Source organism: Aphis gossypii, chromosome 2 (genome assembly GCF_020184175.1).
Source record: "Aphis gossypii isolate Hap1 chromosome 2, ASM2018417v2, whole genome shotgun sequence".
In the NCBI taxonomy this organism is placed as follows: domain Eukaryota; kingdom Metazoa; phylum Arthropoda; class Insecta; order Hemiptera; family Aphididae; genus Aphis; species Aphis gossypii.
The window spans coordinates 11,638,309-11,662,379 of record NC_065531.1 but is presented as its reverse complement, the minus strand read 5'-3'; the positions used below and the strand labels follow the sequence as shown (position 1 = coordinate 11,662,379).

General features: G+C 31.8%; 1 protein-coding gene across 3 annotated transcripts in view; it reads right to left on the bottom strand.

Annotated features, from left to right (window-relative positions):
- Positions 1-2,655: 2,655 nt before the first annotated feature.
- LOC114127289 (hemicentin-2) overlaps positions 2,656-24,071 on the bottom strand; it is a 50,467-nt gene continuing 29,051 nt past the window's right edge. The window contains exons 2-12 of one of the 3 annotated variants that reach the window (XM_027991481.2): positions 11,575-11,761; positions 10,941-11,401; positions 8,829-10,004; positions 8,159-8,742; positions 7,663-7,815; positions 6,368-6,662; positions 6,111-6,285; positions 5,198-5,373; positions 4,882-5,052; positions 4,547-4,729; positions 2,656-4,461 (exon numbers count right to left, since the gene is read on the bottom strand). In XM_027991481.2, coding sequence (XP_027847282.1) covers positions 4,283-4,461; positions 4,547-4,729; positions 4,882-5,052; positions 5,198-5,373; positions 6,111-6,285; positions 6,368-6,662; positions 7,663-7,815; positions 8,159-8,742; positions 8,829-10,004; positions 10,941-11,401; positions 11,575-11,761 — 3,740 coding nt within the window. In that variant the 3' untranslated portion in view covers positions 2,656-4,282. The remainder of the gene's footprint in view (positions 4,462-4,546; positions 4,730-4,881; positions 5,053-5,197; positions 5,374-6,110; positions 6,286-6,367; positions 6,663-7,662; positions 7,816-8,158; positions 8,743-8,828; positions 10,005-10,940; positions 11,402-11,574; positions 11,762-24,071) is intronic. The other 2 variants (XM_027991482.2, XM_027991483.2) reach the window with 2 other exon arrangements.

The following is a 24,071-nucleotide window of genomic DNA, read 5'->3' as shown; positions in this document are numbered from 1 at the left end:
TTGAAATTGAAACGGTAATTATTGATAGACGATAATAAGTAATAACCACGGAGTACGGACTACGTCATATATTATAATATATAAATAATATAATATAGAATATCTCAACAGTAAAGTTATCATATTATATTGTTACAAAGATAATATATTCTGCTAAGACCGAGGTTATGATTATGATTTCGGATTTACGATATTTTAATGTTTAATATAGATAATCGGATATGACGTAATTGTTTTTGTATTTGTTATTGTGACGTTTATAGATTTATCTATTCTGTGTTTATATGGTACACATACTGATACTACACAATAATAATATTATAACAATTTGTGGCGATTCTAAGACGATAAAATATAAGATTAGACTACGGGGCACGGGCAACTCATATAAATATTAAATATTACCTTTTAATAATTTAGTTGTATGACACTATTGACACCCACAATGCAAAATATGTAATAATCTCGCTGTGATGTTGCGCAATGTAAATCTAGCAGTATATGTTATTATTATAATATGTAGAGCAAGGACTTTCATGATTTCGTTTGTTTCGTACCATTTGCATATTGCATGTGTTTTCTTGTTAATTTATCGTATGCCTAGTGAGTACACGATGCATTTCACTTTCACGGTGTTTGTGATCGAATACTCAGATTCTTAGTGTACATTTTTGCATTCCTATATAATCTATATCGACATTTTTGGGTTCAAAGGGTATAGGTACTGGTGATTTTTTTTTTTAGTGTATTATAGCCTTTGCTTTATTAATAAGTCAATAGAAATCATCATTTTCCTGTTATTTTTGAAACATTAAAATAAAATCACACGCATGACGATTTATAGATACCAAAATCGGTCAAAAGTAATAAATATTATGTAAGACATAATGCCAGTACAGCATTTCATAGTTTTAGATTAAAAAAACAATTGTATGGCCATAACTACTTGTGAGTACTGACTTGTATTACATAGTTAGAGTTGACATAATATTTTGTAAAAACTTTAAATATTATAAATAAATAATAGCGAATAGTATGATAATATAGAAAATAATAAATATAATTAGGTAATAATTTAAAGACTTATATTCATTGAATAAAATAATCAAGGCTAGGCATTAATGAATTAAAAGTTAAAATTAAGTTAATTAACTCGTTACTTTTTATATTAACTTTTAACTTAGTAAGTTGCTTTTTTTAAGATTAATATGTTAATTTCGAGTTAATTTTATTCAAAAATATCTAAATCAAGTTAATTTCCGTTCAAAGAGTAATGCAAATTTTCTAATGAGGATTTTAGAAAATTAGGTTTTTTCATAGCTAGTTAATACTTTGATGTATCGTTTTAAATTTCCCTAGTAATTTTCTTGGGCGTAAAGAAAAACTAACTAATAAACATTATTATGTGTCTGGAATTTTTTATTTTTTCAAATAAGAAAATTTTAACTTTAAACTAAGTTAAGTTACTTTTTTTTCCAAGTTAACGTTAAACTTAATGAGTTAACAATAAAAAAATATGAATAACTTTTAACTTAACTTAACTTCATTATTTTAAAACAACTTAACTTAACAAGTTAAAAAAATTGTTAACTTGCCCAGCCTTGAAAATAATGATGTATTAATATGGGCTTATAATAGCTTAGCTAGTCAAAATATTACAGATAATATTATACCTTTATCAATCTATATAATAATATATCAATTAGGTACTTTTTAAGGAAGACTAATTAAATATTTGTATGTACATATTGTATTCACAGGGTGTAAATGATGTATGATAAAAATACAATATGTCATAACAATGAATCAACAATTCAACTGGGATTAGTAAGTTTAAGATGCAAAACAAAAAAAAAATTATCTAGTCTAGAATCTATGTACCTAGTATTATGAAACGTTGACATAATATTATTTACCTAATTAGGATTGTTCTCAGTTAAGTGTAGAAATTTGGAAAAAAAAGTGGTATACCTAGTTTGGATGTATATTACATGAATAAAATGATAAAAAGATAATGTAAATTTTCAATTATTTGCTGTACTTAGCGAGTCAGTATAAACTTTACTTATCCGATGAAATAGGTCAAATATGACCATAGGTTATAGTTTGAATACTCATAGTATAATGCATTGTGCATATTAATTATATGAATATCGAATACAATATAATATAATGTGTAATAAAATATAATATTTATGTTGCTAATTTATTTTGTGTTCAATATACTCTATCTATAATTATACCAATATTTTCATTATTTAATATTGAAACTAGTACATATTTTGATTCTAAGACATGTATATATTTGAATAGGATAATATGTTTGAGGTAACATTCTGAAAACCAAAACAAATTAGTTTGCTCATGTGTTAGTAATATGCCTTCTTGAATTGGATAGCTTATAGAATCAGGTTTCCAAATTGAAGAATTTATCTATTTTCACATATGTCACATGACTAGAGTACTGCACTAAAATAGTAAGTGATATTCACTTAATCTACACAGATGGTAATTATTGACATTTTAAATTATAATATATGAAGCATACAATGTTTTAGCTAGCATTATCAATTGTAAAACGTATACTAATTGTAAACAATAAATTATTTTGGTTGGTAAGAAAAATGTTTTTTTTTTTAATAATTTAGACAGTCATTTAGTACATAATATATTTTTTCTTTTATTTCAATATAATATTCCACGAATTGCACAATGAAGAATAATGACTAACAGCAAAATCAATATGAGAAAAAAAAACAACAAGTCATATTTAAAAAAATTAATACTCTGGGGAAAAGTATACTTAAGTAATATTATATATATATATATTATGCAACTGGTTATGGGCTGTGTGACAATACAAAGCAGACCATTAACAATATTATTTTGTTGCATGTTATTTTAATTTTTCACATTTTATACACAAAAATAAATTTAAAGTATAGGTTCTAAAAGGCTAAAATAGTATTATAATATTTATGGGACTTAAATATATATATACAATATCTATTTTCTTTTCTTTATTTAAAAAAAAAAAACTAAAATATCAATACAAAATAAAAAACAAAATTTACAAAAAAAAAAAAAAACAAATTTGAGAAACACTCATTCTTATAGCAGTCAAATTATAACTTCATTATAAATGTATTATATATTGTATCATTTAAATTACTTAACTGTTCTATTAAAATAAATATACTTAAGTAAATATAATGACATTATGAACAAAAAAATACATATGTTTATATATATATTTACATGATGTTTATTAGCACATTAATTTATAATGGCACATACCTAATTTGTTCTGATAATAATAATATTCAAAGTCTTCTTGACCAATCAATGTACACTCATGCACCATTAAATTATCTTTCAAAACTTTGAACTTTGTTGAAAATAGGAACTAAGCTCAAAACTGAAAAAATACATAAACTATAGAGAATATGGTTTCTGCCAGGTTTATTACAACTCTTCATGAGTGTACATAAGAGGTCAAGAAATTAAGTAAAATACCGGACAGTCTTGGGTCTGTAAACAACCAAAATATAAAACATAAAAAAAAATAAATATATATAGAAAATTGATCTTTTATAATGAAGATAAAGTATGAGGAACATGTCTTTTTATTGATGTGCGTTGAAATTAATACTGTAGTAGGTTTAATGCCGTAATTAAGTTATCACCATACAAATGTTTCAATTATTTCAAAATTAGAGATTTAAAAAAATAATAAAATTTGAATGAGTCATGATAACGAGTCACACACATAATTTTTGTGTAATTGAATATAATAATACAGTAAATGAGAAACAAACTGTTACACAAAGTTACAACAAAACACAATACAAATAATAAATATCATATAAAAGAAATATTGTAGTAAAAATGTTTTACATTTCCAATGTTATCAAAATAACTAGCATTACAATGGTCAAAAAAAAAATAAATAAAAACAAATGGATCATTTTACAGATGATCTTTATAATAAGTGCATTTTGTAAAAGCCGTACGCGTTTATCAATGAAATGAAATATCTCAACGTTCGTCAAGATTGCAAATAAAAATTGTTTACATACATAGATTGCATGTTTATAGAACACAAAGGCAGTGTAATGAAAAACGGAATACAACTAAAGTTTACAATATGATCTAAAGATGGATGTTGAGCACAAACAAAATTTTGAGATCTGATGACACCTTAACAACACAACGACATTTGTTTATGTACAAGAAAAATGTCAAAATTAAAACACTATACACATAGGGCAATGCAGCGCATTTAAACAATAATTTCTCTGATTATGCGTCGCGTCCGTGAATTTGGTGTAGAATACCCTGACTCGAGGCTTTCGTCATATGACATAGACAGATGTGGTTGAGGTTTCATGTGCTCCTCATTGTCAATAAGCTGCTCAAGGTAAGGGTCAGGCAAGCCACTCACGTCACCATATGGTGATTCTAAAACAAAAAAATAGGTTCTAATTAATATTGTACTTGTTGAAATGTTGAGAAGATATTAATTTTAAAAGATTATGATACATACCAAGATGAGGGTCCCGTCTACGGGTTTTATCGGCCGGTTGTAAATGGCCGCTATGAATATAGTCTTGCCTTGACGGTACATGACTGTGAGTGCTATAATCAGGGCTGGCCGATGTAAGTTGAGGATAGTGTGCATAATCATCCATATTTCCATAGCCACCGTGAGTCAAAGGATCATAACCTCCTATAAAATGAAATCAACAATCAATTATTTATTGGAAACTTGAAAAACATAATAGTTAATACAATATTTAAACTTTAAAGTGTACTTGAATCATGTACATTTAAAATAAACATAATATAGATAATATTATAATAACTATAAAATATAATTACCATAGTGGTTCATGCGCTCAGCCATATGTAAATGATCATCGCGAGATATATGTGTACCACCAGTGCTACCATTGCCACCCATTTTCAATTGCCATAGAGAATCTTGAGAGTTAACTGAACCACCATTATTGGAATTGGAATAACTGTTTTCTACATATCCAACATTAACCCCTAAAAATAAATAAATACATATTAGTAAACCAGTAATAGAATATTCTTTTTTTGTGTCAAAAATCCCTCAATTCCAAATCATCATTAATTTCTGTTTTAAAAAGTTTCACACACATTCATTTAGTCGTTATTTAATAAAGCTTACATTCACCATTCGGACGCAATCCGTTGCCCGTGTGATAAGTGTTGTAGTCATTTTGAGATCCATATACACCATTCTTAGTAACATCGTGAACTAGATCTACAGACTGCTGTAATGCTTTGTTGTCAAGGCCAGGCTCAGTGTAGGGTGGGGGTCCATGTATAATACTAGGGTGAACGCTGTAAAAAAAAAAAAAAATAATATATGAAAAAAAAATAACCAACAGACTTTTCAATATTAACTGATATTCAAAAGCATAAAAAATGTAATACTAAAATCTAAAAATAAAAAAAAAAAAAATCTAAGAAGCATTATCTAACCTAAATGTGAATGGCAAATGGCCCAAAATTTATTATACTCACCAATTACAAAAACGCCAAATGTAGCGTGTAATCATAGAAAGAATAATGTAAAATATGAATAATAGTTGTTTTACATAGAAGATATAACAAATTCAATTTCAGGTTATACACTACCAAGTTTAGTTCGTTAAACATTAACATCAATATAATTTAAAACTACAAGTTATATAATATATTATTGCAAGTACAAAAATAAATATTTTTTGAAAAACTGAGTCAAACTATCCTAAATATATTTATGTATTAAATTATAAGATACTAAAATAATTGTAAATACATTTGTAATATTAATGCACTATGCACTATATTCATTTTGTAAAATCCTATATAAATCCAGTAACTATATTGTAGATATCTAATCTGATACAAAATAATTTGGAAAATGTTAAAATTAAATTGAAATTAAAATTTCTTGGAATTTCATATTAAAGCATTTAATAAAAGTAAATGAGTGTTACAATTTTAGTAACCCATTGAATATACATTGTATTAGTTAAAAACTAAAACTAGGTATAATTACAAGAATAGGGAAACAAATGGCTTAGAGAACTTACGTTGAAGAATCCATTTCATATTCTTTGCCTGTAGTTTTCTTGGCTGTTTTGCGCTTGCAACGACAGAAAATAAACAAAAGTGCCACAAACAGAATGAAAACAGCACACGATATGACCAGAGCAATTAAAGTGGGAGTGGCCATCGCTTGTTGTTCTTTTACAAAATTTGCACCAACTAAAAATAATTTAATATTTAATAATTTCATTCTTAAATAACTTATTGATTAGTAGTGTTTTTCTTTATCAAAACTACTTACTTTCTGCTTCTGTGTAATCACCACATGTGGTTTGACTAGACCGAAGACACAGTCGGACTCTAATGCGGACATCATCTGCAGGTTTATCAATTAGGTCTTCATCTTCATTGCCCGAAATTAAGTTTAGATCATCTTCATCTAATGAACGAGCACCAGTGCTCTGGCGACGTGAAACTAAAGATAGTATGGTAGCTTCACGATGTGTAGATGTACTGCCACTAACTGCCAGTGGCAAAGTTTCAATCAAGTGCCAATCTTCACGAGCACCTCCCATAGATGCTTCAACAACACCAACCTAATAAAAAAAAATTAAATTTATTAACTTAGGTATGTTAAATAACAATAATATACATTTAAAAAGATAAATAATTAATAAATAAAAGTACTTTTATAAAAATTATAAAAATATTTTATTATAATTTAAATATTTTTCAAGGTTTAAGTTTTTTTTTTGTTTAGTAACTAATAATTTGTTCCAATGATTGCTATAGAGTATAGAACTTTTAAATGATTAATGCGGCTCTGAGTGAGACATTTTTGTATGTAAAAAGTACTGATTTTTTTTTTTTGTTTATAGTAGTAAGTTATTCCATAGTACAATTTTAAAAACATATTTGAATTTGTCAATAACTTTACTTTAATACTTTTTTATTTTTTTATTTTTCCCAACTTTTTTTTTGTAGTATTATTATTATTTTATATTAAGATATACACAATCTGTATCATCTAGCATAATAAGTATATGTGATGACAGAAATAAAATGTAATGCATATTTAAAATAAGAAGCCACCCATTAGTTGACACTTTGACACATTTTTTTTTTTGTATTATTATTTAAAATGAAAACGCATAAATATTTCTGGGTTAAATATTGAAATTTAAGAAACTGTTGAAAAAAGAATATGTAGTCTGTATAATGTAGGTAAAGTTTTAAATAATTTAAATCCGTTTCAGAAACATTATCTGATAAGTAGATTAGCAGGACAAAAAAAAACTTTTAGCGAAAAAAGAGTTCTCATACACAATAGTGCAAGTTATACGATCTGTGCGGTACATAGTATAATCCTTATTCCTCATATTGCTTAAAATAAATTCCTTAAAAACAATGCATTTGTAAATTGTAATCTTTTTAATTTTTAATATAACTTTTTTTTATTTTAAAAATTATTTTGAATAAAAATTATAGAAATATATTGACAAAGATTAATAAACATTTTTACGACACTTGGTTTAAACTTTTTCCAAACTATAAAATGACAAAAATTAAAATTTTAGTATACAAGTCAAATCTTACCAGTTGTAAACAAGTTGCACCGATATTGATAGTTAAAGCATGAGATTCAGGATCAAATGTTACACGTTGAGGTGCTGGTATACGATCCACTTTAGTCATAGCTACGGTCTCTTGCGAATATTCGCTATGCCCTTTAGTATTGTAAGCTTTTACCTAAAAATAAATTAAAATTTTAATTAGGTTACATATTCAATTCTATATATTTAATTATTGTAGTCTACTATGTACCAAAAGTATTAAGTAACATAATATTATTATATTTATCGCATGATATATAATAATTAAACAAAAAGCTTAGAAATTATTTCAAAAGCATAATTATTTATTAATTATGACTTGAACTTAGTTCCGTTTCACTACACCTACGTTTTTGTTATACATTTCAACATTTGTTCAACCATGATGTATTTATTTACTCGACTCAGATAAGTTTATACAATATACGTACATGTATATATATTTATTTTAAGTGTTATACCTATTAAGCAATATTTACCTTGAATAAGTAACTTTGATGTTGTTCCAAGTTAGTCACGTTGCAGGGGTTTTTGGTTAGACAATCAAACTCTTGCCATCTTTCTGGTTGATTGGACCTCTTCACTGAGTAACAATCACTGTCGAATTCGTTTTCATCTACGGAAACCTTTTTGTAGCTTACAAAGTGTTTGGTGCTGAGAACACCACCGTTGAAACCACTGTTCCATTGTAAGACGACATTATTGTGGCCAATATCGAGAGCTGTTACGTTTTCTGGATGGTCAGGCGGTCCCTTAGGCTGTAGTTTAATTGTAGGCTTTACGCTTCCCAAAGTGTTGGCTACACGACAACTGTAATCGCCATAATCCGTCTCTCGAAGATTAGATACTTGCAATACGCTAGTGTAAATGTCACCACCGCTTTCGTTTATGGTCGTGTTTATTTCGTAGTGACCGTCGCTGCCGGCCAACAAAGGAGCCATGTGATTATTGTAACTCCACTGGAATTCAGGTCGAGGATACGATTGCACCCGACAAATGACTTCGGCCGTCTCATACAAATCACTGGCTACTTTATTGAATTGGTGGAGTACGATGGGTTCATCTGTAACGAGGAAAAAACCAACAATAAGAATACAATAATAATTACCAAAGAAACATACGTTGTCCGACTATAAAACTACAACTTACGTTCGATTCTGAGAAGCATGCTGGACTCTACTTTCTTAACATCGTTTTCGAACGCGCAGGCGTACACTCCTCGGTCCGACGGCACCAGCTGGTTACCTCGAGGTCTCTCCTTGCCGTGGAACTTGAGCGTACTGTGCACGGTGGTTACTCCGTTGCTGTTATCAGTCTCGTCGGTGCTCACGTCGAACCAATCGGGCAGCACTTCCTTGCCATCCTTGTACCAAGTGACCGCGGGCTTGGGTTTTCCTTGCGCGGCGCATATGGCCGAGAAGCCGATGTCCGACGCGCGCCTGGTGACGTGCGGTTGCAGTTTGGTGATGAACTTCGGGGCATGGTGGACGGTGAGCAACACCGAAGACGCGTCGCCGGAGCCCATTTCGTTGATCGCCTGACACCTGTACCGGCCCTCACTGCCCAAGTGCACGGACGGTATGGTGTATTTCGGACCGGTGGACAGTATCGTGGCGCTGGTGGACGGATCAGCGGAATCAAACTCGCGCCACCACTTGTACTGCGGTGTCGGCCAGCCGGGCGGGGACGCTGAACACGTGAGCGTCACTCCAGTGCCCTCGGTGGCCACTGGTCGGTCGGGAGTGATACGGGCCACGCCGGGACGGTGTCGGACGAGAAGCGTGAGTGATGCATTTCCGATACGGTTGATGCGCTGCCGAGACAACGACGACGTGTAGAGTATGTTGATGGCACGACACGTATAAACACCACCCGAGTCAGCAGTCACTTTGGGTATGCGGAGCACGTCACCGGATTGCCGGAAGTCGGGACGCCCTTCCCGGATCCACTCGATGGATATCGGCGCAGGGTTGGCGGAAACGTTGCATTGGATTGTGATTCCGTCTCCCTCTTCGGCCTCGCGTTGCCTGGCCGCCCCTGGGCCAACGTCCACTGTTACCATGGGCGGGTACTGCACGTCCAACACCAGCTCTGCCTCGCGAGTCTGTCCCAGCCCGTTGTCAGCCATGCAAGTGTACGTGCCCGCGTCCTGTGTCGTCACTTTTTGGATGACGTGTGTGAAAGACGTGGCAATGAATCGGTCGTCGCGCATCCACCGTACGTTGTTGACGCGCGGCTTGGCGTCCACGTTACATTGGAGTGTGATGGACTCATCGCGTTCCACTCGAAGCGGGTTATCCGGTCCGATCTGGATGCGAGGGTAGTCTGAAACCGTAAATTCCACCGTTAAAAGGACACATGGACACATTTTTGATACGTGCAAACACGTTTAACACAAGTCGCGGCTACAACTGATTTCACGTAGAGAAATTAAACACAGATATAAAATATTATTATCACGAAAATCAAGGTAATAATAGTATTTTAGAAAGCCCCCGTAATTCAAAATATTGTATTAAAACAGCAGGCAATTTGGAAAATAAAATATTACTAACTATACTTGAAATGACGAAATTATTGAGATGCCCTTAAAATCTTGGTCGTATTATTTTTATAATACATTTTTTAACTCTAAACTTGCACTAGAAATAATAATAACTTATAGCTTACATGCGTCATTACATTTTGATTAAATTTCAATAAACATTTTTGAAAAATACAAAAACCAAAACAGCTATGACCTGACAGATACTTTGAACTACTATTTGATATATTTAAATATGCATTATTCTTAAAATGTTCTATTACATTCTAGCTAGATTTAGAAACGTTTCACTGATGGGTGGTATTAATGTGATTATTATTATTAGTGAATTATTGGAAATACGATATTACACAGTTTTTGATCATCCAAATATTGATGTTTATAGCGATACGCTTTAATTTATAAATACCGACAATGAATTATCGGAGAGATTCTACGGTACTCCTTATATTAGGAACCGTCAATAAACTAACACCAACTATCAAGCGGTATCGGTTTATTGTTTAAACGAGATGCCAAATAAATCTCTCGTCACTTATTTTAAAAGGGCCTGCAATGAAGTGTGGGTGTTACATTCAAACATAATGTCTCTGCATCAGTATGAAATCGATACATTAAACTATTTTCAGATATTTAGAAGCCACGTGCTTTTCGTTAGCCTTTAACACATAAGAAATTATTTTTAGATCTCAAACAACTTTATAGATAGTACTTACAGTTTACACTCAGTGTGGTCCTAGTTTCGAACTTCGTGCCTTCGACCATAGCTCTGTTCCATACCACGCACCGATACACTGCACCGTCATCTTCACGACTTGGTGTCACTTGCAACACAGCTGATGTAATGGATTCCTTGGCGTTGGTACCACTTCGTGTCACAGATTCAATGGGATCACGAACACCTTCACGATACCATCTGACAATAGGTTCAGGACTGCCACCAGAACTTGTGCAAGACAACTCTAACGCACGTCCCTCAGTAGCCACAGGATTAGTTCCGGGTGAAATACGGGGGGGACTAGGTGGTGTTAATACAGTGATTTGAAAACTCTGTGAATGGATTTCTCGGCCAGTACCAGCTTCTTTCAATCTGCATTCAAATTTTCCGTTATCCCTCTCATACGTTGAGTTGGAAATCAGTAAATCGTAAATTCCTAATTCTGGACGGAAATCGAGTCTAAAAAAAAAAAAACGTGATTAGATATAATGTATAAACGTCAATAATCCATTAAATATGGAATTTAAACAACACAATACTAATATTAAAAAAAGAAGATTTCAATGAATTGATATTTTTTTAATTAAAATAACAATATATTATTCTAAAAAGTTCTTAAATTTGCTACATACTTATAGTTGCCTTCTAACGGAGTAGATTTAATTGCTACATTGTCTTGGTTGTGCTTGTTAGTCCTAAGCCAATAGTATAGGGTATCCGCAACGGTTGATGGCAATTGTCCATTAAATCGACATTTTAGTGATATGTCTTCACCTTCTCTGGTATCAGTCAGTCCTTCTTGTCCCAGGCATGACCACCCTGCAGATAAAATAACAAAGACTTCATGAGTAAATATGTATAGTATTATACATTGACATACTATTATAAGAAACAATTTAAATATGTAACCGTATCGAAAAAATATATGTGCTCGTGCGCAAGTGAAGATAATTTTTTGTTTAAATTTTAGTGTAAAAGAATTACACAAATCATTGTTAGTCTCCCGCTGGGCCAGTTCCGCTAACACAACGTGAGTTTTACGCGAGCGTTTAGTAGGAGATAAAAAACTCACTGACTATACTGGACCTTGTTGAGGAGGGGTGGAGGGTGGCGCCAAAAACCCGATTGTAAGCCACAGGCATCATTCTGACTAACGGCCGGCCGGCACATTAAATAGTAATCAAGAGAAATGAGTGTCGTCGTTTCGGAATGTGGTACGTAGGTAACACGCACATATAATGTTCTACGAAATCGCTTGTTTTATATTAGGCCAACAGTTACGATTTTATATGTACTTAATTTGCAACCACCGTAGAACGTTCACTGATAAAGTTTTGCGAGAGTTTTGCCCGAACAAATTAATTAATAATAAAATCAAACTCATTTCATTTGTACGATATAAATAGTAAATAAGAGGAGTGCGGACTTCAGAGAGTCGTGTATTTATCTATTATATTATTATTATGCTTGATCTAAACTAGCATATCAATTTAAATTATTTTAAACACGAACGGTTTGTTCATTAAATTTATACACAGGTAATAATGTAGGCACGTATATATTGCAGGCAAATACTGCAAACGAGTGATGCCCATTCGGGGATGGCCAGGCGTAATTATTTACATGGAATTGCGGCAAGGGGATAAAGATAGACAATTTAGTTATCGTTGACTGGACACGGTGAGACGAAACTGTCGATGAACCGGGAAATTTATCGGTTTAATGATTATATATTATGATGAACAGACAACGATGCATTGATGGTATCGTGGTTTTTTTTTTCGTTATAGGTAATGGAATTACAGTGGGAACTGTAAATAAATCATTTTCCATTACTTATACACGATCTGTCTCGATTGAAGCATTAAACTAACATTTGTCGGAAAAAATCACAACAGTTTATTATATACCATTTGAATATTTTAAATTATTTTTAAGAAGACTATCGTTCGTTCCAGACGAGTTCAACCATCAACCGTATAATTTAGATACAGTTTTGTTTCGCAATCGCACGCCAACAGCTCTTTGGTAGGAAAAAAATACCCTTTTTGTATTCTTATAACCCTAACATGCGTGTATACACAAGCTGTCACAGACTTTAGAAGAACCATCCATTACCAACTAAGGGAAAAGGGCACAATTTTAATTATTTACAAACAGCCCTCTCCCCACCAAACATACAACAAATAGTACGCTACTATACGTATTGCATGATGCCAAATAATAGGCCGAGAAAAACATATAATTCATCTAAAATAAGAACTTATTTCGCTTCGTTTTTCATTTCATTGAATAGCATTGTGGAAACAAAAAACTTCATTGTATTTAAATGTAAGTAGACACTAAAATATTCGTTAAGGCGAAGTAAAATTATTCTGAACACGTCGTGCCGAGAAAATATTAAAAATAAAATTAACTTTTTATAGATATTATGTTGTAGTCGCAGGTCGATTTAAATAAATAATATTGTTTTATGGATTTTCTGTTTAAGAAATCTTGCCGGGTATTGTATAACGGTGACTAATACGTCATACGGCATATTATGTACATTACAATTTATAAATAAAGAATAATATTATATTATGTATGCTGTATGCAGAAGTAAAATGAAGAAGATAAACGACCGTAGCATGTGGGACACAACGACGAATTTGACTGGCATTACGACAACGATCGAATTGTAATAAGAAAGAGTTGCGCGAAGAAGAAAAATAATAACCATAAAATATATCGTTGAAATTAGAAGCGTCGTAGGACGAACAATACACACACAACAATAATGACATCAATGCAGAGAGGATAAAACGTGGCAATTAGAGGTAATTGTGATTTAAATACGCAGGAATCCCGCGTAAATCGAACCCGGTAAAAAACACAAAAGATCTCGCGACGTCGAACCTACGAACCGCTTATACTAACATCGATCGTTCCGTACGTGTAGGCATAATGAACGGCTGAAGCGGCGGCGGTGTGTCCGTAAGACGATAAAGGAGTAGGTATAGTCTACGCGCGACGCCTCACGTCGACGGCGCGGTATTGCGCGATGAATTTTTTTTCGATCAGATTCGTATTTCGGCGGGCTATATAGACATTTTACTTGATGTTTCGAGATACACGCACAATACGCGTGTTATATTATTATCATGTATTTTTCGTGTGTCCGATAGTCGATTTCTTAAGCTCATTGTTATTCATAATAGACGAAGGTAACCAAATCAGCTACGGTGGCACACACACACACGCGTGCGTGCATAGGTACTACGGGTAGCATAGGACGTGTGAACGTATTCGACGAACGAAACGGAATCGTCTTCACACGGCTGCCATCGCGAGCCATTACAAATTCGTCATCACACACGCGCGCCGCACACACGGACAGACTATGTAGTGTGAATATAATACAAATTATTATCACAAGTCGGTATATGTATGGTTAACGCGGTGGACAACGACGATAATGAGGCGACGACACATTCTTCGGCAGCCGGAGCACATGTGAACGAGAAAAGGACAACAGGTAACGAGAGACACGCACACACGCACGACTCGAATATAACGTACCTATATACGTAGTTAGTCGTAGTGGTAGTCACCGCAACAAAAAGGGTTACCGCGGTCGACGGACGACGGGTGCGGAGTGTGGTTTTGATATTATTATTATTATACTATACCTATACTACGACATAAATAATATATTATACGCGCTACAAACAGCGGTCGTCCGCGTACGCGTGAGCCACTATATATACGAATTATTATTTTAATATAATATGTATATAATATACGGTTTGTCTCGTGTCGGTGGATGCGTATACATAATACGAAATATTACAATATACATTATATACCATAACGCGAGGGGATTTGCAATGTGGAGGCCACAAAGGCCACTTCACCGCCCCCGGGCTGCGCAAACACCCTTGTGGGGGGATGAATGTCATAAAGGTTACACGCGACTACGCGAGTGTGTTTTACGTCAATACGCGACAACATTTGTACGAGCGCGATAACAATAATAATAATGTAGCGCGCGTACGGCTCAGCAGACGCGCACGGAATCGTACAAAATAATATTAATATTTATGCGTTTTGCACGCGCAAGACACTATTACGCACAGATGATCGTTTTTCGCACGGACCGAACATTACGTATATTATATACTATTATTATTATCGCATTCTTGCCGGCGGGTCTCTTTCGGCTTTTACCGTCCACGCGATTTCCTCGGCAATCCGTGTGCAACATTAATTAATTAACGTTTTCTTCCGAACGTCGTCACCACCATCACACGTTATTAGTATTTGTGTGTGTGTGTGTGTGTGTGTGTGTGTATCATCGCCTTATGGGTACGGCGCTTCTCCGGCACCAATGATTAAACATAGGTAACGTGTAATGAGTTGTACTCGCCGCGCCGATTCTTCTGGTTTTCTTTTGTTCGGTTTCTATAGGTACAGGTCGCGGAGTCTCCGGGACGAGGTATGGGTAGTAAATATATATAATAAAAAAAAATCATCTTCCATATATAATATTACCTAGATTCGGTCTCGATAATGTAATGTATATGTAGGTAGACCGAACCTTCTTCTATTTCTCGTAACGATTTTCGAGGTCATCACGATTAATCAGAGCCGCCACCACCGATGGCCCGCGGGTCGGACCGGCGCGGAAGGGCAGGTGGCGGCAACACGGTAAAACATCTGTCCGGGCGGTTATTTCGACGCGCGGCCAGTCGGTTTCACGCCCGCCGCCCATCATGCCGCCAGCCCGCGCGATAACGACGATGACACGACGAGCACCTGTTGAACACCACGACAGCGGTTCATGCCACCTCCTCGCGCTTTTTCACTCTCTCCGTCTTTCTTTTAACAACAACCCCCCCGACGGTAATGAAATGACCAAAACGGATTGATAATTATTGTTATTCGTGAGCCCGCCCCCACCGCCACGGTATACTTTGTTTGAATATCTAGAAACTCAAACTCCATCATCATCGTTGTATAATAGTCCTACGTTGGGGTTTATTTTACGATTTGGGCCTCGGGAGCCAAAAAAATAATATCAAAACCTGCAGCTATCGGCAGATCGGACGACTATATAATTATACACACTACAATAAAAAACTACATACGATTCCAATGTTACTTAAAGGTTACTCCGAACATAAAACTACCAATACCAGTTTTAAAGCGTTTTACATTTTCTTTGGACTTGTACCGATGTACTTATAATATCATCTGCAGAGTAAAACTTCGTATAATGAGATTTTCCAGCATTAGCAATTATTATTAAACACGGCTCGAATCGTTTGTTGAAGAAGAAATTGGTGAATTAAATTTGAATGTATAAAACTAGGCCGGATATGCGATTCGATAAAACATTGTAATACTTGAATTACAGCAGATGTTAACCCTATTTTAATATTTGTCGGTTGGTAAAATGTTTGTTTAAAAATACATACTTATATATAATACATATATATATTGAATTATTAAAATGATGCATTCTTTATGATTAAAATAATTCAACCAATAAGCAAAACATAGAGAGTATACTGAATAAAAAACGTTGGTATGATATATACAATAACGACGTAAACTAATAACATATATACAAAATGAGAAATAGTTAAAAGGTATGCAAATTTCAACGGTAGTGGGTTTTGACTATTGTTAAAATAATATTGCATGATCTCCGATATAAATAGTGTAACGGGACATTTTTTAAATATCATCACCCCCCGCTCTTTATAATAAAGTTGTCATCCAAAAACACAAGATGAATATTTAAGTGTGAAAACAATAACAATGATAATCTTTTTGACTTTTATAGTAGTTCGAAATTAAAACTTTCCAAATAACCCCCACTGTCACAATTAAAATTGAACCGCCAGCATTCATATTTTGACATCCACTTCAGTTATACTGCGTGTTTTGAAGTTTTTTTTTCTGTTCAACATGATTTGAGATTCCGCCCTTTTTGTCCGGGCCTCGCTCACAGTCACCCAGGAATCTTAATTGCGCCCTAAGGGTGGTGGGCGGGTTTTTATTTTGGAGAGGAATGTGAATACAAAAAAAAAAAATTAATAACTCAAACACAACCCTCCTACTCTCGAGAAGGGCGAAAAAGAATCTCAAAAGTCATTCCCGACATAGTAATTACGAATAAAATATTTAACAACATGTATACCCTTAGAACCTTTATAAAAATTAAACGAGCACGTATGCTGTGGCTTGGGGTAGATTCTAGCGAGTTTTGCGATTTGTGTTTACTCATGTGGCAGATGTGTTTGATTTTGCCGAACTCTTATTGTTATATTAAAAAATAAGCAAACTGTTTAGTTATTAGTTATTAGTGTATTTATAATGGATATATATTTTTAATTTTTATCATAAATCCCTTAAATAGGTACTATACTTAAAAATTTAAATTTAAAGTGATATTCGTTTTAATATATTTATAAATAATAATAATATATTATTAAGATTTAAAATTACATTTTTTCTAAATTAGTTAGTTAAATGGCAATAAAATGTTCTAAATAATTACACCACTATTTTTTTTAGTTTGAAAATGTACAGGTTTACAAAAAAAAAAATCATCTAGAATTGAAGAGATATATCGATCTATTGGATGACTAACCAAAAAATATAAACTATGTTCGTAGATTGTTTCATTAGTCTCATTAATCAAATTTTAGGGGGAAAATCCGACCTAATAGATTTCGTTCACCACTCCCTTCTATTTACCGTTGTTCTATGGTTCAAAACGCATTCAGAATGCATATAATATAATCATCTAGTAATTATTATTATGACGATTATGACGATGTACGTTTTCCTTTCAGCAAAAACATCTGCTTATAACAGTGGCCTTCATGGTCTACCGGGCACTGTCTGAATTGGATGGTATCATCCAAATATACATAACACACTTTCGAGCGTGAACGCAGAGTTAAATTCTATACAGTGAAGATAGCGCTTTCAAGTTCACATAATCAACGTACACTCGTATTGTACCGATTATTTTAAAGATAAAATGAATTATCTTGTTGAAAACTGTTAAAAAACAATTTTACAGATGATTTAAAAATATTATGATCATTATAATTAGATTACGTGTATGAACATTTTGTATGTAAAGCGAAAACTTCAAATTATTTTATGAAATACTTGAACAATGATATCAAATTAAAATAATGATTTTTTAAAGAAAATATGCAATACATCGAAATGCAAGTTAGTATAAACCTAACAGTTTATTTTTGGTGCATATTTTTTATTATTTTTTTTTATGTACAAAAAATATGGAAACAAACTAACAGTTATGATATTTGTATTTTTCGCACTGATGTATTTTTATCTCCAAAAAATGTGTACACAAAAAAAAAAGTATAGAATAATAGAACATTTGTCGTGTCATTGTCCTGGTGATGGACCGAATATGATGATTTAATATTAGAAAAGTAGGCTAAAATGTTGTTAAATAATGTTTAGGACGGACGAAATGAAAAAAATAAATATAACGATAGAATAAACTCATGGTCATGACTAAGCAAACACAAAATAGATGAAAATGAACGTTGCAAAACAATTATGAGACCAGCAGCACCGTTATAACTTATAAGAATGATATCTGATTTAGTGATAGAAAAGTCTATGATGGTAAACTGATGTATGTTTAATAGATCATTGTTGTTTCTCATGTGCTAGTATTTACAGAAATTTCTAAGCATTGTATATTTTTATTCTAAGTATGATATATATTTATTACAATAAACCATGTTGAGTTTTACAAATAAAGTAATTATACATTGAAATAGTTTTATTTTTTTTTTATACATAATAATACCTCGTAATATTTAACTTAACATTTTTTTTTTTTTTTTTGGAGTAATATTTTACGATTGTTTTCAAAAGTATCATAATCTCAAATAATATATTTGAAATAATCAATAAAGGATAATAATAATTTATGGGCATTGGGCACAATATGACATAATTGAATATATTATTTAATGTTTGTTGTTTTATTTAAAAACAGTCATAAAATATTTTAAATCGTTTTAACCTATACGTTCAACTGTGAACTGTCCTGATTTCTATTCCATTCCAAATAAATTACGATTTGTTAATCAATGAATGGCTATTTTTATAATAGATAATAAGTTGGGGTTAGAGAACGTGCCTAAAGTCGATAACTGGCAAGATTATCTGATCAATGTAAAAAATATACTATGTATACGTTTAAACAGCAAGCGAAACCTCTAGGGATTAATAAATTGATGTTGGTGTGAAATTTAAAGAATTCTTAGATTTCTATAGTATTATCGGTTCTATTGTTGTTTTTTAATTATACTTGAAGTTTAAATTTATCCCAATCACGTTTTCATTAATAGCTGTAACTAATAAATAAAAGTGAATGAACACAATGTACAACTTTTAAATATTGATAAATTACATGAAATTATTTCATTATGTAAATACAGTAGACATCAAAGGATTACAAACATATACTTGTTAAATAATCTGTTTATATCTCCAAAATAACTAAAATCTAAGAATCTATATTATGTATTTTATAAAATTGTGAAAAATCATATTATTATAATTATTACATACGATATGCTGATTTTAAATTATCAAAATATTAACTAAACTTACACACAAAAAAATGTTTTTTTTTCCACAAAACAGGTCATAGTTATATTTAGGAATGTTTACAGTGCGGATACGTATATAGTTTTTGATGTTGGTATAAAATATTTTATAATATGTTGTTTGATAGAAACATACATGCCAGTAATTAAATGAAATTGTTCAGAAATAATGTCCTGGGCAAATACTTATTATTTAAACTACCTTAAAAATAATTATATTTCATAGGGCTTAACGAGATTTAAAACTAAGTAGGTATAGTATATTAACGAGGAGGAATAAGAAGAGAGAGACAAAACAAAGAAAAGTGGTTTTATAATTTTCGACAACAAAACAATGCACAACCCTTTTAAAAATGCACGAAAAAGGTTGACAAACAGATTACTATAACATGAAAAAATACACATATTGTAATAATTGAACAATAACAATGCATTTCTAGAAAATATAGAAAATATAGAATGAAGAAACAGTGGTGCTCAACTTTAGGCGATAATCTACTAGCCATGAGCCATTTTTAAATAAATTTAATCAAAATGTTATAAATAAAACCACGAACAATTATATTCAAAATATTTAAATTTCTTTGTTTTTATTATTATTTTATTTATAATCTACATGAAAGTAAAATTTTACAACTATTCTCTTCGACTCATCGAAGAAAAAATTTAGATATTACTGATTTCGGAGATAAAAAATAATTTTGAATTATTATTTTCTATATACCTATTACAAAGTATTTTACTTCACAAATTGACATTTAGTTACATCAACATGATATAAACATTATAAATAGTTTATTTTTTAATGTAGAACTCAAAGTTTCATATTTTATACACGATAAAACTTTCTAATCATTATATTAAAATTATTTATTATGCTTATTAATGAAAAACGTGAAAATGTAAAGGAAAAATATGTTAGTTTAGTATTATTATTTAATACACGAGGAGTTATTAAATAATACAATTATAATGTTCATGCATGAAACATTACCATAACTATAAAGTCGACTTATTCGTAAAACTGTTCTAAAATAATATTTTAAGTGAATAGCGTGTTGCAATGAAAACGTATATAATAGTAGTGGAAGCGATTTATTAAGGAAAAAAAAAATAATGATATTGGCGTTTTCCGTTGCTCTGGATAAACCGGTTGTCTGTGCCGGAGGACTGCTGCGTGTACCACTTACCAGAACAGCGTTTGTCTCGAATTTACATACTCACAACACCGGTTGCACAAGATTGTCAAATAAGTATATGGTTTTTACCTGAAACAAAGTAAAAATAAAACCAATAAAAAACGTGGAAAGCTAAAAACAAATAATACTTATTTAAAATAAAGTTTATCTAGTATGCTATCAAGATACATTAGGAATTTAAAATCTGATATATTTTTTTTTTGTAAATATGTAGGTATAGAAATATTATTTTTTATCATTTATATACTAAAATATATATAAAAGTAATGACAAACATAGAGGATAAGGTGTAAAAAAGGGTAAGAAAGGTTCGCGTGCTCAATGGTTTTTTTTTTGTTGAAAATAAACCACCTACAGTTGTTATATACGATGTGAATTTCATACGTAGCAAAAATCCTTTACTCCCACCTCAATAAATGTACGAAAATATCTTGTTATTTCCGGCAATACTTATAACCCCTTCTCGGTTACTCAACAGGCCTTCTTTAATAACAAATTAAAGACTTTTGAATGGAAATTGGACATACAGTTTATTTTCCATAAATTAAGATGAATACTAATAAATAAAATCATCGTTATATATTATGTAATGTTCAAGTTTAGAATACAAAGTAAATTATAGCGGCAGTGCGGCACACAATATACAAATTATATTTTTTACTTTAATAGATTAACATAAATACTAACTAGCAATACATTTACTTATACAATTTATTACATTTAACTGAAAATAATACATCAATAGTTTATAATTATTTTACATGTTTGTGTACAATGCAAAGTAAACCAATTTTTCTAAAGAGGATACGCTAAAGCAACTTATACTTATGAAAAAACAAAAAATTAGTTTTGAGGAATCAAGTTTCAAAGGGTATAACTTTTTTGAATAACTTCTGTCCCCTATATATAATTCAAATTTGATGACAAACGTCCAGGCGATCGAATTGAATAGGCTTCGTAATAAAAAAAATTACCGATCCTAAAAAAACGACATACTGCGCGCGTGTAATAAAAAAACATTAAATCAGTTTAAAACCATAGGGGATGTGTAAAATCCATGGCCAGATGGACCGCGAGAGTATATATATATGCTAAAGGGTGTATCCATACTTCCCACGACACGCATCAAAAAGCACGGGGCGGCCAGCGGTTTAATGACGAGCACTTGTTAAAATGTAAGCAAGTGCAAAAGGGGACATCAGCGCACAACGACGGCGTATCATGCGGCGAGTTTAAAAATTACCGCACATGTTCCCGCAACAACAGCAACGGTTTTTTTTTTAAATATTAAGTCCAAAACAGAAAAGTACTCATTCTCACGTTCTATTAAATCATTATCAGTTCACACGATAATGAAAATAATTAAAAAAAACAGAAGGAATAAAAACGTATACCTATTATATATATATTATTATTTGCACAAAGATAGTCCGGAGTTTAAAAACCTGTATATGCACTTTTGTATATTATGGACATGCGTCGCTTATAGAATACTGCCTAGCAAGTTCATAGTTTTTGTCATTTATAGGTATCACCGACTAAGTATGATGAGTGCTAGCTACCCTATAAACGTTTAATGGAATAATATTTGACAGGGGTTAGCCGTCCCTTTTGGATATCCTGAGAGTATCGACACCCCGACCACGATACATCTTTATTCGATTATTGGTTTGGTGCAAAGCACGCTCTAAACGCTGTAATCCATTTATGGGGTTTATACTCCCTCTCCCTTTATTTTTATGTTCCTTAGGGATTTCGATTTTTCCCACAGATTTCCATAGCTTGGCAGATGCATTTAAGTATATGTGAGTAAGCAAAATAGAATTCAAAACTACCAAACCAGAATTATAAAGTATATATAGGCCATATTACTTTCAAATATCATTTCCAGCACTTATATTACTTAGTTTTTAGCATGACCCCTTACACACTATAATATATACGATGTTCTAACTTCAGATAAATATAACAAATTTTCAAAAATCTTTAAATTCCAATTAATAAAAAGTAATTCAAATTAGTCAAGTAGTGATTTAGTTAAAAAAAAAATAAAACAATATTATGTTAAAGACAAATTTAAAAAAAAATCAAATCTGAGATACCACGAGTATGTCATAGATAGGTTTAAACTTTATTTTTATTTTTTTTTTATATATCCGATAACCTAGATCCGTGTATTCAAAACAAATAAAAACTCGAATGTGTCGTCGTACAACAATTTGTCTAGCTTAAGTGCTGACATGTGGACAAGTCTCAGCGAGTTGACAGCTGGTCTTCGAAATTCCTGGGTACATTTCTTTAAACACACACACCCGACAAAACCCCACACTTTGATTCATTGTTCTATTTCAGCTCCTATTTTTTGGTAGTTTTCGTTTGTCTTTTTATATTTGTAATTCAAACAGAATACATAATTAGACAAACAAAATGATCATTCGTAACACTCGTCTACTGACCCTACAGTGATATTCACTTATTTACAATTTTTTTTTGTTTGTTACCTAGTTATTTGTGTGGGATGAATACGTAGGATGCGTCCTGTTGTCATGCAGATTTGAATACGACAGGTGAATTAATGCCCACTTAACAGCGCATGCACATGCAGACACTAAGACTTACCGAAAACAATAGGCCGTTCGTTTTTGTTTTAGCACGATTATTTTTAAGAAAATAATATTACGCAAACGTATTTTTTTCATTAGTTATAAAATTGCATTAAACAGAATAAGTCCAAAGTACTTTGAAATATGGTTAGATTGTCAGAACAATGTAAAAATCATAATTTCTAGCATAGAATAATAAATTATAAAATATGTCACACAAAAGAAAATGTATATTACCCAAGGGTCAGGAATTTTAATTGAACTTGTATATGAATTCATCTTGGAAACTTAAATCAAAATTATACTTTACTATTTTATAATGTATTATGTGTCATCATGTACTATAAAAGTAGGTAATTAAACGATCAATTTAGGTATGTCGTATTTTTTGGCATATCTATAATTATATAAGTTATAATACATAAACCGTTACACCATAGGTAATTATACACAAATCATATTTTTTAAATAAATGAACTATTAACATTTATTTTACTTTTCATAATATTATAATTTAAAATTAATTTAAACTAACTTTTGAGGACCTTAAGTTATACGTAGTATTAAAATAAAATATATTACTATATGAAGCGCTATCTATAAGCATTTAAGTTTAACAGTTTTAGAAGATATATCTTTATCTTACTCATCCTTTCAGCTTTATCGACGA